Below are 17,530 nucleotides of genomic sequence, written 5' to 3'. Positions count from 1 at the left end.
GTGCCAGTGGTGCACCGAGCACTCTAATCTGCATATTGCAATAAAGTTCTTTTTTGGGGCAAAGGAGGAATGGATTTGAATATTTAAAAAAAAAACTATTTGTATGATTAATTAATCCCCTACAAGGCTATGTGGTAAATTTGAAGTGTAAATGTAGGATGATAAACTACTTTTAAAGGGAACCTGTCAGGACTCAGCAGGCTTTTGCTACGTAATTTGAGATCGCCCCAATGTTTTGGCTGAGAACTAGAGATGAGCAAATTTGGTCAGGGCTTATTGGGCAAGCTATAGCGCTTACCGAGTAAACCGCCGAGGGAACCGTCTTCCTGGATCGCTCCGGCTGATCAGCTGATCGGCTCCGCAGCTGCATGTGTCGCGGCGCTGTCACAGTCATAACACATGTTTCTTGGGCTCTCCATGCATGTGTCGTGACAGTCACACAGCCGCGACACATGCAGCTGCAGAGCCGATCAGCTGATCAGCCGGAGCGATCCAGGAAGACGGGTTCCCTCTGCAGTTTACTCGGTAAGCGATATAGCTTGCCCAATAAGCCCTGACCAGATCAAATTCACTCATCTCTACTGAGAACCTGATTCCAGTGATGTGTCATTTACTTGCTTCTGCTTTACTGTTTCAATACAATTAGTGTTTTATCAGCAGGAGATAATCACTACAGGACTAGGTGGCTTGTGCCTCCTAGTCCAACCACGCCCCCCACTACTGATTTGCAGATTTCTGTCAATATACATTGTACACAAAAATCAGCCAATCAGTGGTGTGGGCGGGTTATACACAGCTCAGTATTTAGAGCACTGCTACATCTGCAGCAGAGAAAACCGTGATTATCACAACTGCTGCACCCAGTAAACTATGTCATACATGGCTGGAATCAGGGTATCAGATCCTACATCATGTTGTCGTCAGATAATAAAGCAAAAAACTGTTTACGGATTTTCTTTAATGCTCATTTGATTTGAAAACTATAACACGTGAGGCCAAGACTTAGGTGTTTATAAGCAATATTTAGGGTGCACATTTTCATAACCCTTTAAAGCTAGGCTGTTGCTGGTTGCTCTCTAAAAAAGATCAACTGTTATTTGAGCTTTATTAAAAATGCTCCATGGGAAAAAAAGTTTGCAAATTAACTCTTTTCCATAAAGAAAGGTAATCTAGTCAGTGTGACTTGTAGGCAGCTACCCTATAAACCAATGTCCTACCCCTTATTTAGCCTTGCTACATGACCGGGGTCCCTCCAAAGGTTCATCAGGGGGTCTCATTAGCTGCCAAATCCTGTTCTCAAGTAACTTGCAACATCTATAGACGATTGTTTGTCTAGGAGAATAATTGGTAAGATACCTATCTCCAATTATTGGCACTAGTGATGTTTTTCTTTCTTTATGGGAATTTATTTACATACCTAAAATTAATAAAATCCTTTAAAATAACCAGAATGACTGCTTACTATAAATAAATCAATGTTTTAAGCAGAAGGAGGATGAACAAGAGACAATAAGGACAGAATGTGATGACATAATCCAGTAATCGCGACTTTTCTGCCTTCTCTGCAATATAATTAGTAAGACATTTTATCCATCCAGCTGTATCAGCCTCCTGGTGTCATTTACCCATTCACTAGAGACACAATTTATCCGCATTTTACGTCTGTTTATGGCCTTCACAAAATCTTCAGCTAGTTCAGCATAATTCGAAAGTAATTTCCGTCAATGAATTGGTACCAAATGGTTACCGAACAGGCGGAAGTCTGCCACGGCTCACCAATAAAACAGCAACAGCATTAAATCTGCAAAGTTCCTCTGCACATAAAAAGCCATTTGTTTGTCAACGAGAGATATGGGAAGAGGCCTAAGGAAAGTACAAGTTGGGCAAATGGTCGTGGAGAAGGAAACGTCAAAGCAAATGTTATCTCTGGCCGTCAATGAGTAATTCTGGACATTGTATTTAATTTGAAATTTCACATCTTTACTAAGAAAAACAATAGAAAAGGAAACATCATATTTCTTCACATTGACTTTAAAGGGAACTTGTCACCCCCAAAATCGAACGTGAGCTTAGCCCACCAGCATCATTGGCTTAGCTACAGCATTCTTTAAAGCTGTAGATAAGCCCCCGATGTATCCTGAAAGATGAGAAAAAGAGGTTAGATTATACTCACCCAGGGGTGGTCCCGGTCCGGTTCTGGTCCAATGGGCGTCGCGGTCCAGTCCGGGGCCTCCCATCTTCTTACGATGACGTCCTCTTCTTGTCTTCACGCTGCGGCTCCAGCGTACTTTGTCTGCCCTGTTGAGGGCAGAGCAAAGTACTGCAGTGCGCAGGTGCCGGGAAAGGTCAGAGAGGCCCAGCGCCTGCGCACTGCAGTACTTTGCTCTGCCCTCAACAGGGCAGATAAAGTACGTCTGTGCCAGAGCCACAGCGTGCATACAAGAAGAGGACGTCATTGTAAGAAGATGGGAGGCCCCAGATCCAGACCACGACGCCCATCGTACCAGAACGGGACCGCCCCTGGGTGAGTATAATCTAACCTTTTTTCTCATCTTTCAGGATACATCGGGGGCCTATCTACAGCATTACAGAATGCTGTAGATAAGCCCCTGATGCTGGTGGGCTTAGCTCGCCTTCGATTTTTGGGGTGACAGGTTCCCTTTAAAATATAGCATGACCTATTGCTAGATCTAACCATGTAAACTGTGATGCCCTTCATCCAATATTGCTGAGGTGTCCTGCGTTGTTACCGCAGTCACAGAAAGCTCCATTGACCCAGTAGTGCAACATACAATGGTCTTCCTTGGAAATTATAACATGGTACCACATTCTTTTTACAATGTTAGGCCTGGTGCAGCGCCATTTGCTGTGGTGAGGCTGTAAACTAGGATTGGGTGCATTATATGACCAGGCGACAAAACTTTTGTCTTGCCAAAATCTGACCATTCTGTGTCCATTAACTGATCAATATTTCTGCATTGATGCCAATTTATTTTCTTAACCTAAACAACATTTTGGAGGGTTTCAACTTTCAAAAGAATAATTTATACAACCAATGGATGAATTTTATCGTCAGGTTACAAGATTTTATTTACATAACATGGATAAGCGACAAAACTTCTGTCAGGGAGTGTAAGATATCATTCACTGTTATTCATCATACATGTATACCCTTTCACCATTCCAAGGGCCGAACCTTGTTATATAATTAATATGGTTAAAACAAGACAAATTCAACCCGAAAGATGGGAAAGGATAAAAAAGGGGTGTATGTACAACCACATTGCGAGATTCGGTCCGCCCCTGAAGAGCAAACCTTTCCCTCCTTACTCCAATTGATATTTTAGTATTACTGAAGGGCATGAACTGATTGGTTGTCTCGTAGCAGAACTATACAGTGTTATTTCCACCATACTGCCCTCTATCTGCGCCAAGATGAATTGCTTTGATGTTGACTCTACTTATCTCAGGATCCAAAAGTAACTTTATGTTCAACCATAAAAGTGAGTCCTGTATTGTGGTTTCCCTTCCCCATTAGTCTTTACATTTATGCTTTTATAAACCAGTGTGTTTTTTTCTAATATTTATTGCAATAATAAAATTAGTTTTAAAATCCATTATATTGAAGCATTCTTGTTGGAGTTGTTGTTCATAAAAGTGATTCTGCCAACTATCTCCGGCTTTTATGAGCGGTAAGTTTTTTTGTGATCTGTATTAGCGATAAAGTAATTATTCTTTAATTATCACTTTTCTCATTTTTGCCTGACATTTCAGGGATGATGGGGATTCATTAGGTTTCCATAGAGCTCTGGCCTCATGTTACAGTATATTTAAAGGGGTTTGCATTGCATAAGTCATCAATATCAGGATGTGGGGGACTGACATTAAGCTCCCAATATTTGATTAGGAGGTGATCTGCATTACACAGGAGCAGCCACTACACAGTGTGATGGAGTGGTGCTGTTCTGCTCCGCACACTGTTTATATCTAAAAATGCAGCACTTGGGAGAAAATGAACTTTATTACACCCAGGTGCCGTCGGCTTTTAGTCAGACAGGGATGCTGGTGCATTTTCAGTGACCGCTCAGAGCACTATCAGTGGCAGCTGAGGGAACACACCCCAGCAGACTGACAGCCGCCTCTGCAGTGAATCATTACATTGTTGTGAGCGATGACTGTAAACAATGCGGCACAATCTATGACTGAAAGCCGGCAGCTCCTGGGAGGAAATAAATTCATTTTCTCCGGGTGCTGCGGTGTTAGTATGGAGACTGGGCACCTGTCTAAAGCTATTAACCTGCAGATTGACCCTATGTCTGCAGGATAAGAGTTTTATCCAATGTGACAGGTTCCCTTTAACTTGTTTATGACCTATGACGTATAGGCACATCTTAGGTTGCCTCCCTCCCTTTGATGTGGGCTCTGGCACTGAGACTACATCTTTTCAGGAACATGACAGCTGATCTGATCAGATGTCATGTTCCCCTAATAGCCACGGGTGGAATTGTCATCCACCTGCGGCTGTTAACATGTTAAATACCACTGTCAATCTCTTCATTCATAGGAGATGATCAGCCTTGCTATGTGTAGCACAGGCGATCCTGGCAGCTTCAAGTCTCCTAAGGAGACTATTGAAGTAAGTAAAAAGTGTAAAAACATTTTTTTTTTAAGTATTAAAAAAATCTAAAAGTTCAAATCATGCCACTTTTCAAAATAAAACAATTAAAGAAAAAAAAATACATGTTTGGTATTGCTGTGTTCAGAAATACCCGATCTATCAAAGTAAATTATTTAGATCGGTAAACGATGTAACAGGTCTAAAAAATCAAGATGCCAAAATTATGGCTTTTTTGGTCGACACAACATTGCACTAAAATGTATTAACAGGCGATCAAAACATCGTATCTACTCCAATATGGTATCAATTAAAATGTCAGCTCAGCGTGCAAAAAAATAAGTTTTTCGCCCGGCCCCATATCCCAAAAAATGGAGATGCTACAAGTCTCAGAACATGGTGCCAATTTTTTTTACAAACTTTAATTTTTTTTTCATCACTTAAATAAAAATGACTTATACAACATGTCTAGTGTCTACAAACTCATAATGACCTGGAGAATCAGTTTTAGGATTTATTGAAAATGGTATTAAAAAAAAAACCAAACAATTGTGGAATTGCACTTTTTTTTACAATTTTTTTCCTGTTCTCCTGTACACTATATGGTAAAAGCAATGGTGTTGTTCAAAAGTACAACTGGGCTCGCAATATAGAAGCCCTCACATGGCCATATTGACCATGAGAAATAAAAGCGCTATGTCTCTGGGAAGAAGGGGAGCAAAAACGAAACTGCAAAAATGGAAAATCCAAAGGTCGTGTAGTCATCTTGTAGCAAATATTTTTTGTTTCTTGAAGGAGCGTTGTAACGTCTGAATAACAGCTGAGGTATTTGGAAATTTTAACTGATAAATCAAAGTTACGTAATGATTTAATGAAGTGAAATATTTGAACTTCAAAGGGAACCTATGTAAAACATATGAAAACGTAGTCCATTGAATCATCGAGAAGTGAATTCCACCCCAAGTCCCGGGGTATGACACAACGGATCTGCAGATCTGAGCATCATTAATAAATGCATTCACTGTGTACAGTTATAAGTGTAAGCTCATTATTGGCTTCTAAGAACACGGAGTAGGCCATCTACTAAGGCTACGAGGAGAAGGGGATCCAGTTTATGGAGTTCTGCCATTAAATGTCCTATTATCTCAGTATCTAAATAAGTAATTCATTTTTAGAAATGGTGCAACAGGGGACAATAAAATGTCTCACAGTACATGCCTGTACTTCCGGGACTGATGGTCAGTTGCATTCTCAAACCAAAATCTTGGACACCATACCATTGACAATTATAGAGTAACTAAACTTTCAGCAATTTCTTTAATATTTTGTATAAGCTTTAAAGGAAATCTATCATGTCCAAAAATGCTAAAAATGTGCAGGTATGGGGTTAATCAGTAGGCTAATAGCATTCTGACACCATGTGGCCACTGCTTTGAGAGCCTGGCTGGCGAGAGGAAATTAACTTTATTCCTCCCAGCAGCCCTCCAGCTTTCAGTGATCAGTACAGAGATGGCTGTCAGTGTCGGAGCACGGTTACAGCAGCCTATCACTATGTACTGAGAAGTGACTGAAGCCATACTGGCCACGCCTCTATAACCGAAAACCGGAGGCTTCTAGGAGCAATAAACTTCACAGCTCAGAAGACAAGAGCCCACAGCTCCTACCTAAGAGCACACAGAGTAGAGTGCGGATTCAGTACAAAGCATATTTATAGTCAGCTAACGCTATGCTTTCCATGAAATGCATACTCCGCTCTCTGTGGTTAGTCTTTCTGATGAATGCATACTTCACTCTCTATGTGTGCTCCGATAGCAGATGCGCGCTCCAGTCTCTTGAGCTGCACAATTCTTGTGGTTTTTGAGCAATCCGCGAGGGTCTCCGATCCCAGGATCCCACTGATATGCAGATAACTAAAGTTCCTGCAAAATCTATAAAACTGTTTAAAGTTTATTAATTATTTAAAGTCCATATACAAGGGACGAAGTCATGCTGAATGTCAGGTTCATTCATGATCAGCTGTGAGGCACATCTACAGTGACAGCTGTCACCATACCCCTCACGCCTTCATGTTTCATTACTCCTTTCTCCCCTACTCCTTGCACACTCCATATGTCTGACGAATGTCTATGGTGTCAGACTGAAACATTACAACACTATACACATCGGACTGTCTAATAAACGTCACTATCTTCCCCTCTAATAGAGTTCCGGATTATATCAATACATTTGCCTCCACAGGGTAGGACCCTCTCTGATCATCTAAACTTCAGGGGTGCCATACCACCATGTTTATAATTCATGATCAGGAGATTCTTCATTCCTTTGCATTTCGAATTGAATGAAAAATGTCAGACATTGTGCCAAACACAGAATCTAAGGTCCACTGCCAAGTGAGCTGCGGACAGTCGGCACAGAGTAACCATAATATTAATTGGAATCAGTTCAATTGATTGATACAATAAAATACCCGGCTGTGCCCTGTGTGCAAGTTTTCTTTTTTTTTTTTTTAACGGCCTTCGGCTCGATATCGAACCATGATGACTTGATGGACGAATGCTTTGTAGGAAGATCGATCTTGTGAAAGTCTACATAAGTCCACCAAGGTCTTCTCCACCGTTCTCTTGATTGTATCAAGCCTTTGGGTTGCGATCTTCCTCTTCACCTTGTTCCTTCTCTTGTTCCGACCATGATGTCTCCAGTGATTCCTCTCTTTGTATGATGTGTCCAAAGAAGGCAAGTCGTACCTTGGTGATCCTTGATTCGAGTGACATGTCTGGCTTGATTGGTTCCAAAAATGATTTGTTTGTTCTTCTTGCCATCCATGGTATTGATAACATCCTTCTCCAGCACCACATTTCGAAGGTGTCTTCTTCTGTCTTGTTTCTTTATTGTCCATATTTCACATCGGTAGGTTACCACAAAAAATACCAAACTATGTGCGGTTAAAAGACGGTATCTGCTCTAACTTAATGAGGTGAGTCCTGATGGTTGTCCACCCAGTAAAAGATGCTATGTTTTACATTCTTTAATACATGTCAATGAAAAGACTTGTCTCCTAAAGAAGACTTCTGCCACGGTTTCAGTTTTGTAAGAGAATATACGACGCATGAAAGCTCCTTGGTAAGAGAATCAGTGGCATCCTATGACCTCTCTATACGATTGGTGATCGCTTAGTTGAAATGATATGTCCTTTTTAACCCCAATGTGTATTTTAATAACCATTAATGAGTTACTGTTAATAAGACTTGTGATGGGGCTGATAAGGCGTGCATGGCGTAGCACGGCACTGCAGTAAGTGAAGCCACCAATAGGTGTCACATGCTGTATGCAGTAATGTTATAGTACGTCCCCGGCTCACATGGCTCCACGCTACAGCTAGGGCTAAGGGAATACAAATGTGAATGCATTGTTCCCACATAATCGCTGGTAAATGGAACTTATAAATCACGTTACTTACAGTGACCGTTTCCAAAGTGAAGCCTTTTTTCGTCGGGGCTGTGCACTGATTTATTGTATCCACAGAACCTGCAAGAGCAAAACACAAACATTCATTTCCTCAATGATGCAGGAAAACATATTTACCTTGTGATAAGATAGCAACTGTATTGTTAAGGGACCGGCTCCGCTGTGTAAGTGGCGGCAGGTCATTAAGTGGCGGGAGAGGCCAATTAAGGGCTGGATAAGTCCTGGCCAAAAACTGCTACGTTCATTACTTATGAGTCTAACACACAGGGGAAAAGTCTGCTCACCTATACACAGAATCTGGGCACGAAACGCTGACCTGGCTGAGACCTTATCATATTACTAGTATTCCTTATTACTATGTGATATCTTTACTTCTATTTATTGCAATTCATTCTTCTTAGCATTTTCAGCTATTCCTTAGGAGCAAATATATTGTCCTACAAATGATTTCATTATTGACTCATGATTAAAACCTTACTATTAAAGGGAATCTGTCAGCAGGTTTTGGCTATGTAATCTTAGACCATCACCATGTAGAGGCAGAGACCCTGATTCCAGCGATGTGTCACTTACTGGGCTGTGTTTGACTGTTTCAATACAAACAGTGTTTTATTAGCAGGTGACAGACTACCACTACAGGACTAGTTGCCTGGTGCCTCCTAGTCCAACCACGCCCCCAGCAGTGATTAGCAGCTCTCTGTCACTATACAATGTACACAGAAAGTTGTAGTGTGGTTGGGGTTATACACAGCTCAACACCTGGGCTACGTTAGATCTGCAGAAAAGAAAACTGTGACTTTATCATAACTGCTGTCCCCAGTAAACAACGTGACACACCTCTGTAATCAGGATCTCTATCATAGTGCTTTCGGATTACACGGTGAAACCTTCTGATGGATTTCCTTTAAAGATATAGACACAGGCAGAGGCATTTTTGTTTACTTAAATGCATGGATTTTGTGCTAAAAGTTATATTTGAACTTGACTGAGGATCTTTTGTGAAGCCCAAAAGATCATTTCTCTTGACAAATTAACATTTTGCTGATTCTTCAGATGATTGGCAGTTTGTGTAGACTTCACGATTATCATAAAATGAGTGTTCTTAGATAAATGTGTAGTGTTACTAGACCTTAAGACTCATCAGCCCACAGAAACCTTGTCGATTAATGATTACTGAGGGATGCAAGGGTCCTTCTTCTACTTTAAGGGTCTGTGTACATGGACTGACAGGCGATGCTAAACGACCACTGATTGATTAACCTTTACCGATCGGTGGTCGTTTAACAGCCTGTTTACACATTCAGGCCACATAAACGATGAGCAATCTGTAGTAGATCTGTAGTAGATCTCTCAGTGCGCATAGGCTGATGTGCTTCTTGGCAGTGGCGAAGTGCAGCTGAGAGTGATGATTTTTTATGTGCAACGCAAAAGATAATATAACCCGATAAATGAGAGTCATGCGCATTCAGCAGCGTGTTTACACTGCAACATAGTTGTGAAATGAGAGATTTTAAGAACAGTCGTTCACAAGTGTAAAAGCAGCCTAATTGTAGACTATCAACATTTTAGTCCAGGAACACCCATTTAAGTCTTAAATGTAAGCAGTTCTTGTACTGAAAGATCTTCCATTCACAAGAATCCATTGATTGAGTCATTAACCTGCTTTTTATTTCTTTGGTGCCTGATTAAGGCTCCCACATGGTGACCCAACCAGGATCCACTCTAGGAAGGAGAGACTGACTTAGGGCTCATAACCATATGTGAAAAAAAATGATCCGAAAGCAGGCCCAAACAAATGGGCGAGTGTTATGTGAGTACAATCCGATCATTCATACCTAGAATCATATTTACATCCGAATGCAGTGCGATTGCTATCCGATTACAATAAGATTTTTACATGAGCTTTTATATAGAACTAGCTGAAGAGCCCGGCGTTGCCTGGGCATAGTAAATATCTGTGGTTAGTTATAGCACCTCACTTCTCTTATTTTCCCATCACGCCTCTCATTTAGCACCTCACTTCTCTCATTTTCCCCCTCACATGTCTCATTTTCTCCCTCACATCTCTCATTTTCTCCCTCACATCTCTCATTTTCTCCCTCACATCTCTCATTTTCCCCCTCACATCTCTCATTTTCCCATCACTCCTGTCATTTTCCCCCTCACATGTCTCATTTTCTCCCTCACATCTCTCATTTTCTCCCTCACATCTCTCATTTTCCCCCTCACTGCTCTTATTTTCCCCCTCCTCTCATTCCCCCCTCACACTTGTCATTTCGACCTCACATCTGTCATTTTCTGATCACTCCACTATTTTCCCTCACTCCTCTCATTCCCCCTAACACTTGTCATTTCGACCTCACATCTGTCATTTTCCGATCACTCCACTATTTTCCCTCACTCCTCTCATTTTGCACTCACACCTTTTCATTTTCACCTCACACCCCTCATTTTCACCTCACACCTCTCATTTTCCCCTCAGTATATACAGGTTTGTCATCTCCCTTATATATAGTATACACCCGTATGTCATCTCCTGTATATAGTATATACCTATATGTCATATCCTGTATATAGTATATACCTGTATGTCATCTCCCCTGTATATAGTATATACCTGTATGTCATCTCCCCTGTAAATAGTATATACCTGCTGTATGTCATCTCCTCCTGTATATTGTATATACCTATGTGTCAACTCCTCCTGTATATAGTATATAACTATATGTCATCTCTTCTGTATATAGTATATACCTGTATGTCATCTCCCCTGTATATAGTATGTACCTGCTGTATGTCATCTCCTCCTGTATATACCTGTGTGTCATCTCCTCTTGTATATAGTACTAGATGGTGGCCCAATTCTAACGCATCGGGTATTCTAGAATATGCATGTCCACGTGGTATATTGCCCAACCACGTAGTATATTGCCCAGCCATGTAGTATATTGCGTAGTATACGGCCCAGTCACATAGTATATTGCCCAACCAAGTAGTATATTGCCCAGTCACGTAGTATATTGCCCAACCACATAGTATATTGCCCAGCCACGTAGTATATTGCCCAGCCACGTAGTATATTGCCCAACCACGTAGTATATTGCCCAGCCACGTAGTATATTGCGTAGTATACTGCCCAGTCATGTAGTATATTGCCCAACCACGTAGTATATTGCCCAGCCACATACTATATTGCCCAGCCACGTAGTATATTGCCCAGCCACGTAGTATATTGCCCCGCTACGCAGTATAATGCCCAACCACGTAGTAAATTGCCCAGCCACGTAGTATATTGCGTAGTATACTGCCCAGTCACGTAGTATATTGCCCAGCCACGTAGTATATTGCCCAGCCACGTAGTATATTGCCCAGCCACGTAGTATATTGCCCAGCCACATAGTATATTGCCCAGACACGTAGTATATAGCACAGAGCCACGTAGTATACAGCACAGACACGTAGTATATTGCCCAGCGATGTAGTATATTGCCCAGCCACATAGAATATTGCACAGCCACATAGTATATTGCCCAGCCACATAGTATATTTCCCAGTCACGTAGTATACAGCACAGAGCCACGTAGTATACTGCCCAGTCACGTAGTATATTGGCCAGTCACGTAGTATATTGGCCAGTCACGTAGTATATTGGCCAGTCACGTAGTATATTGGCCAGTCACGTAGTATGCACCATATCCCTGTTAAAAAAAGGATTAAAATAAAAATAGTTACATACTCACCTTCCGGAGTGGATCGAAGCGGCCGGTTACCGATGCTCCTCGCGCGCTCCGGTCTAAAGAGTGCATTGCGGTCTCGTGAGATGATGACGTAGCAGTCATCATCTCGCGAGACCGCAATGCATGGAGTGGTCACCGGGGCGTCGCGAGGAGCATCGGTAACCGGCCGCTTCGATCTGGGGGCTCCGGAAGGTGAGTATGTAACTAATTTTAATTTTTTTTTTATTACCGTATTTTTAACATTAGATCTTTTTACTATTCATGCTGCATAGGCAGCATGAATAGTAAAAAGTTGGTAACACAGGGTTAATAGCAGCGTTAACCGAGTGCGTTACACCGCGGTCAACGCTGCCATTAACCCTGTGTGAGCGCTGACTGGAGGGGAGTACGGAGCGGGCACTGACTGCGGGGAGGAAGGAGCGGCCATTTTTCCGCCGGACTGTGGCCGTTGCTGATTGGTCGCGGCAGCCATGACAGGCAGCTGGCGAGACCAATCAGCGGATTGGATTCCATGACAGACAGAGGCCGCGACCAATGAATATCCATGACAGACAGAAAGACAGACAGAAGGACCGAAAGATGGAAGTGACCCTTAGACAATTATATAGTAGATATACCTGTATGTCATCTCCTCCTGTATATAGTATATACCTGTAAGTCATCTCCTCCTGTATATAGTATATATGTGTGCGTCATCCCTCCTGTATATAGTATATACCTGTGTGTCATCTCCTCCTGTATATAGTATATATCTGTGTGTTATCTCCTCCTGTATTAGACCTCATTCACACATTATTTGGTCAGCATTTTTACCTCAGTATTTGTAAGCTAAATTGGCAGCTTGATAAATCCCCAGCCAACAGGAAGCCCTCCCCCTGGCAGTATATATTAGCACACACTGAGATGAGTTTTGTGTGGCGACCTGCGTGTAGCAACTTTTATGTGATGAGGTTGGTGTATATGTGGTGAAATGTGTGCTGATGGTGGTATATGTGTTCAAGCATGCGGTAGTGTGTGGTGCACTTTGTGTGTGTGTTCATATCCCCATGTGTGGTGAGTATCCCATGTCGGGGTCCCACCTTAGCAACTGTACGGTATTTACTCTTTGGAGCCATCGCTCTCACTCTTTAAGTCCCCCTTGTGTTAGGAGTCGAGTTTCCTCTGCTGCACAGGGGGAATCTCGATCCGTCTCCGCTGCGGTCTCCCATTCTCCTCCAGCCGCAGTGGAGCCTGCTCAGCAGGGACGTCGATCCCAGCGTCTCGCTCAGTCTGACTCTGTGAGAAGAGTTACTGCTGCTTCTCCAGCTTCTGCCTGTAAAGCCTATACTGGTCAGCAGCGAGTGGACTTCTCTGGGACTAAGTCCTTGTCTGCGCACACTGAGCATGCCCAGGGCAAGATCTCCCGTTGGAGATCGAGGGTCATGTGCTCAGATTCTGCAGCGCATTCTATTGGTCCTCTTGGCAGGTCTTGGAAGGGCAAAGTTTCTGTGGCCGCTTCCTGTCCTGCAACTATATAAACTGCGCATGACCGCACGGCCATGCGCTAGTGTACAATTTAATACGTGTGTTTGTTGTGAGTGCAAGTCGTTCTTTAAATACCCCTACCCTATTGTATGATTGTTCGTGTATGGAGTATGGCTGCTATCTAGCGCCCGACTTATCACTCAACGTGTCACACACGTGTCAGCGTCTACTGCTGTGACCGCCAGTGCGGTGCCACGCGCCAGTGTGCGCTTCCTGACCCACGTCTGGGTGCTTAGTGGTGCCTGCCAGCACGGCACAGTTCGCACTTCGGTGCCTTAATTATATATTCCTTTCACATCCAGTTGCAGTGTAGTGCCAGCAAGGGTCTAATCGGACTACAATCCCTGTTGGGGTTTAGTTCGCTGACTACTTGCTCGCGCTCTATGTGCGGTACCGCGGTCCTGTGACGCAACAGGATCGCTTTCTTCACGCTGGGTGAGGTTTAACCCACGCGTGTATACTTTTGAATACCGCCATATTGTCTGTCATTTCCTAGCAGCAGGTTTCACCTGCACGGTGGACCCCGGACTGCGAACGCATCTATATCATCTCTCTTGGTGCGTTCCGCCAGTCCTAACATTACACTAGCGCCAGGGTCTGGCTAGTGATGACAGACAAACAGCAATCTCTGCGGCATATCCAGCAGCTGGAGGGTAGGTTGGCGGCTCTCGAGAGCGCGACCTCAGCTGTGGATGTTACTGCAGTAGCTGTACAGGCTGCCAGCGTGGCTGCAGCTACTATGTCCATTGCCACCCCTGCTCCGACATTATCTCGCCTCCCGCTGCCAGAAAAATTTTCTGGTGATAGCAAGTTTTGTAGGGGATTTGTGAGTCAGTGCTCTATTTACCTCGAGCTCCTGGCTACACGTTTTCCCACAGAGCGGGCTAAGGTGGGATTTATTCTGTCTCTATTGTCGGACAGGGCGTTGGAATGGGCTACGCCGCTGTGGGAGCGTGGCGATCATGTGGTGCAGAGTGCTCCGCTGTTTCTGAGCACTCTGAAACAGGTCTTTTTAGGACCTCAAGTCACCCATGATACTGCGCTCCAATTGCTGGCATTAACTCAGGGTGAGTCCTTGGTCAGTCATTTTGCCGTCCAATTCCGCACCTTAGCATCTGAGCTGGATTGGTCGGATAAAGCTCTTATCCCCATATTTTGGAGGGGCTTGGCTGACCACGTAAAGGACGCTCTGGCCACTAGGGAGATTCCTGCCACACTGGAGGAGTTAATAACTGTCTCCACTCGAATTGACCTCCGTTTTAACGAGCGGAGGTTAGAGCGAGCCCAGTGTAGGCAGAGGTTTCGGCTGGCTCCTACTTTCGCCAAACCTCTGGAATTTCCGGTCCTGGTTCCTGAGTCACATGAGGCCAGGGAAGTGTCACAAGCAGGATCTAAGTCCCGGACCGCTTGAGCACTCAGGGTCTGTCATGTTTGCCAGCAGTCAGGACATCTAGCCTCCAGATGTCCCCAGCGGTCGAGGAAACGTCAGCGTCTAGTGGTAGTAGGTGGAGGTACACTAGACACGGCGACGTTTGCCTCTAAGTTGTCCTTTAAGGGGACAATTACTATTGGCTCATTCTCCCACTCGGTAGAGCTCTGCGTGGATTCTGGGGCGGAGGGCAATTTTATGTCTTCTGCCTTTGCCCAACGTCACGCAATACCCCTGGTTATGCTTGCTCAATCAGTAACGGTGCGAGTGGTGAATGGGTCGACATTGCCCTCACAGATAACACACCAGACCATCCCTTTTACGCTGTCCATGTCGCCATCTCATCAGGAGATAATTTCTCTGCTCGTCATTCCGGAAGGAATTGATGAGGTCCTGTTGGGAATACCTTGGCTACGGTACCACTCTCCTCATATCGAGTGGTCCTCAGGCAGAATTCTGGGTTGGGGTGAATCTTGTGGGGGTAGGTGTCAGAGGGAGTGCGTTCAGGTTGCTACTACTGAGGTACCCGCAGATCTATCCTCTCTCCCCAAGCAGTATTGGTCTTATGCAGACGTGTTCTCCAAAAAGGCGGCGGAGGTCCTTCCGCCTCATCGCCCCTATGACTGTCCTATTGATCTCTTGCCTGGTGCTGAGCCTCCCCGGGGTTGAGTTTATCCGCTATCTCTCCCGGAGACGGAGGCAATGTCACAGTACATCCAGGAAAATCTGGCAAGAGGATTCATTAGGAAGTCAGTGTCACCTGCTGGGGCAGGGTTCTTCTTCGTGCAGAAGAAGAATGGGGAATTGCGCCCATGCATAGACTACAGGGGTCTTAACGCCATCACCGTTAAGAATAAGTATCCTTTGCCCTTGATATCTGAGTTATTTGATAGACTTCGGGGAGCAAGGGTATTTACTAAATTAGATTTGCGGGGTGCTTACAACCTGATTCGCATCCGTGAGGGGGACGAATGGAAGACGGCCTTTAACACCAGGGATGGGCACTATGAATATCTGGTGATGCCCTTCGGGCTCTGTAATGCTCCAGCCGTTTTCCAAGACTTTGTGAACGATATCTTCCGGGATATGCTTTCCACCTCGGTCGTAGTCTATCTGGATGATATTCTTATCTACTCTCCAGATATTGACTCCCACCGGAGAGATGTTTGCAAAGTCTTCGACCTCCTACGGGCAAACTTCCTCTATGCCAAATTGGAGAAGTGTATGTTTGAGCAGGAGTCTTTACCTTTCCTGGGCTACATCATCTCGGCCCAGGGATTGGCTATGGATCCTGCCAAACTACAGGCAGTGATGGACTGGCAGGAACCCCATTCTCTGAAAGCGGTGCAGCGCTTTATGGGGTTCATAAATTACTATCGTCAGTTCATCCCCCACTTCTCAACCCTGGTAGCTCCCTTGGTATCCCTCACCAAGAAGGGAGCGAATCCTAAATCGTGGTCCGAAGAGGTCTCCAAGGCCTTCACTTCTATTAAGTCCCACTTTGCTAGCGCTCCCATCTTACATCGTCCCGAGGTGGATAAGCCATTCCTAATGGAGGTGGATGCCTCTTCCGTTGGTGCAGGAGCAGTCCTCTATCAAAAGGATGCTCAAGGTCGGAAGCATCCATGCTTCTTCTTCTCAAAAACCTTCTCACCAGCGGAGAGAAATTACTCCATCGGGGATAGGGAGTTGCTGGCAATGAAGTTGGCCTTTTCGGAATGGAGACATCTCTTGGAGGGTGCTCGGTTCCCATTCCAAGTCTACACGGACCACAAGAATTTGGTCTATTTACAGACAGCCCAGCGGCTGAATTCTCGTCAGGCCAGATGGTCCTTGTTTTTCTCCCGGTTCCACTTCACTCTACATTATCTCGCCAGGGAGAAGAACATTCGTGCTGACGCTCTCTCTCGCTCCCTGGTGTCTACTGTGGAGGAGGAGGACGAGCCTCGGCTCATTGTCCCTTCAGAGAGTCTGAGAACCGTAGCTCCGGTTTCGCTTGAGTCTGTGCCTCCGGGCAAGACTTTTGTCCCCATCAATTTGCGTCCGGAGGTTCTCTCGTGGGCTCATTCGTCCAGAGTGGGTGGACACTTTGGGGCAAAGAGGACATCTGAGTTGTTGGCGAGAATGTATTGGTGGCCACATATGGTTCGTGACGTTGGAGACTACGTTCGGGCATGTGTCTCTTGTGCCAAAAATAAGTCTCTCCGTCAACGGCCAGCTGGGTTGTTATACCCTCTGCCGGTGGCAGACAGGCCCTGGGAGATGGTCGGGATGGACTTTGTGGTGGGTTTGCCCAAGTCACGTGGCTGTACTGTCATTTGGGTTATCACCGACCATTTTTCTAAATGGTGCATTTGGTGCCGCTTCCCCGGCTACCTTCTGCACGGGCCTTGGCAGCATTGTTTGTTAAACACATCTTCCGTTTTCACGGTATGCCAGACAAAATTGTCAGTGACCGGGGTCCCCAGTTTGCGTCTCGGTTCTGGAGAGAGCTTTGTCGCCTTCTCAGTATCGAGTTGAATCTCTCTTCGGCATATCATCCCGAGACGAATGGGTTGGTGGAGAGAGCCAACCAGACCTTGGTCACATATCTGCGACATTTTGTCTCTGCTAAACAAGATGACTGGGCATCTTTGCTACCATGGGCGGAGTTTGCTCTTAACAATGCTGTAGCTGACTCCACTGGACAGACCCCATTCCTCCTTAACTATGGTCAGCATCCGCGGGTACCTGTGCCCATGCCCGTGTCTTCCGCCGATT

The 17,530-nt window shown here is 44.6% G+C and overlaps 1 protein-coding gene across 2 annotated transcripts in view; it reads right to left on the bottom strand.

The window, feature by feature from the left end:
* The window catches only part of EPHA3 (EPH receptor A3), a 562,283-nt gene that overhangs the window by 92,534 nt on the left and 452,219 nt on the right, over positions 1-17,530 (bottom strand). For both annotated transcript variants that reach the window (XM_069760981.1, XM_069760980.1), the window contains exon 9: positions 8,073-8,140. In XM_069760981.1, coding sequence (XP_069617082.1) covers positions 8,073-8,140 — 68 coding nt within the window. The remainder of the gene's footprint in view (positions 1-8,072; positions 8,141-17,530) is intronic.

Source organism: Ranitomeya imitator, chromosome 3, assembly GCF_032444005.1.
Source record: "Ranitomeya imitator isolate aRanImi1 chromosome 3, aRanImi1.pri, whole genome shotgun sequence".
Taxonomy (NCBI): Eukaryota; Metazoa; Chordata; class Amphibia; order Anura; family Dendrobatidae; genus Ranitomeya; species Ranitomeya imitator.
Note: the sequence above shows the minus strand (reverse complement) of the source record. Positions and strands in the feature narration are given on the sequence as shown.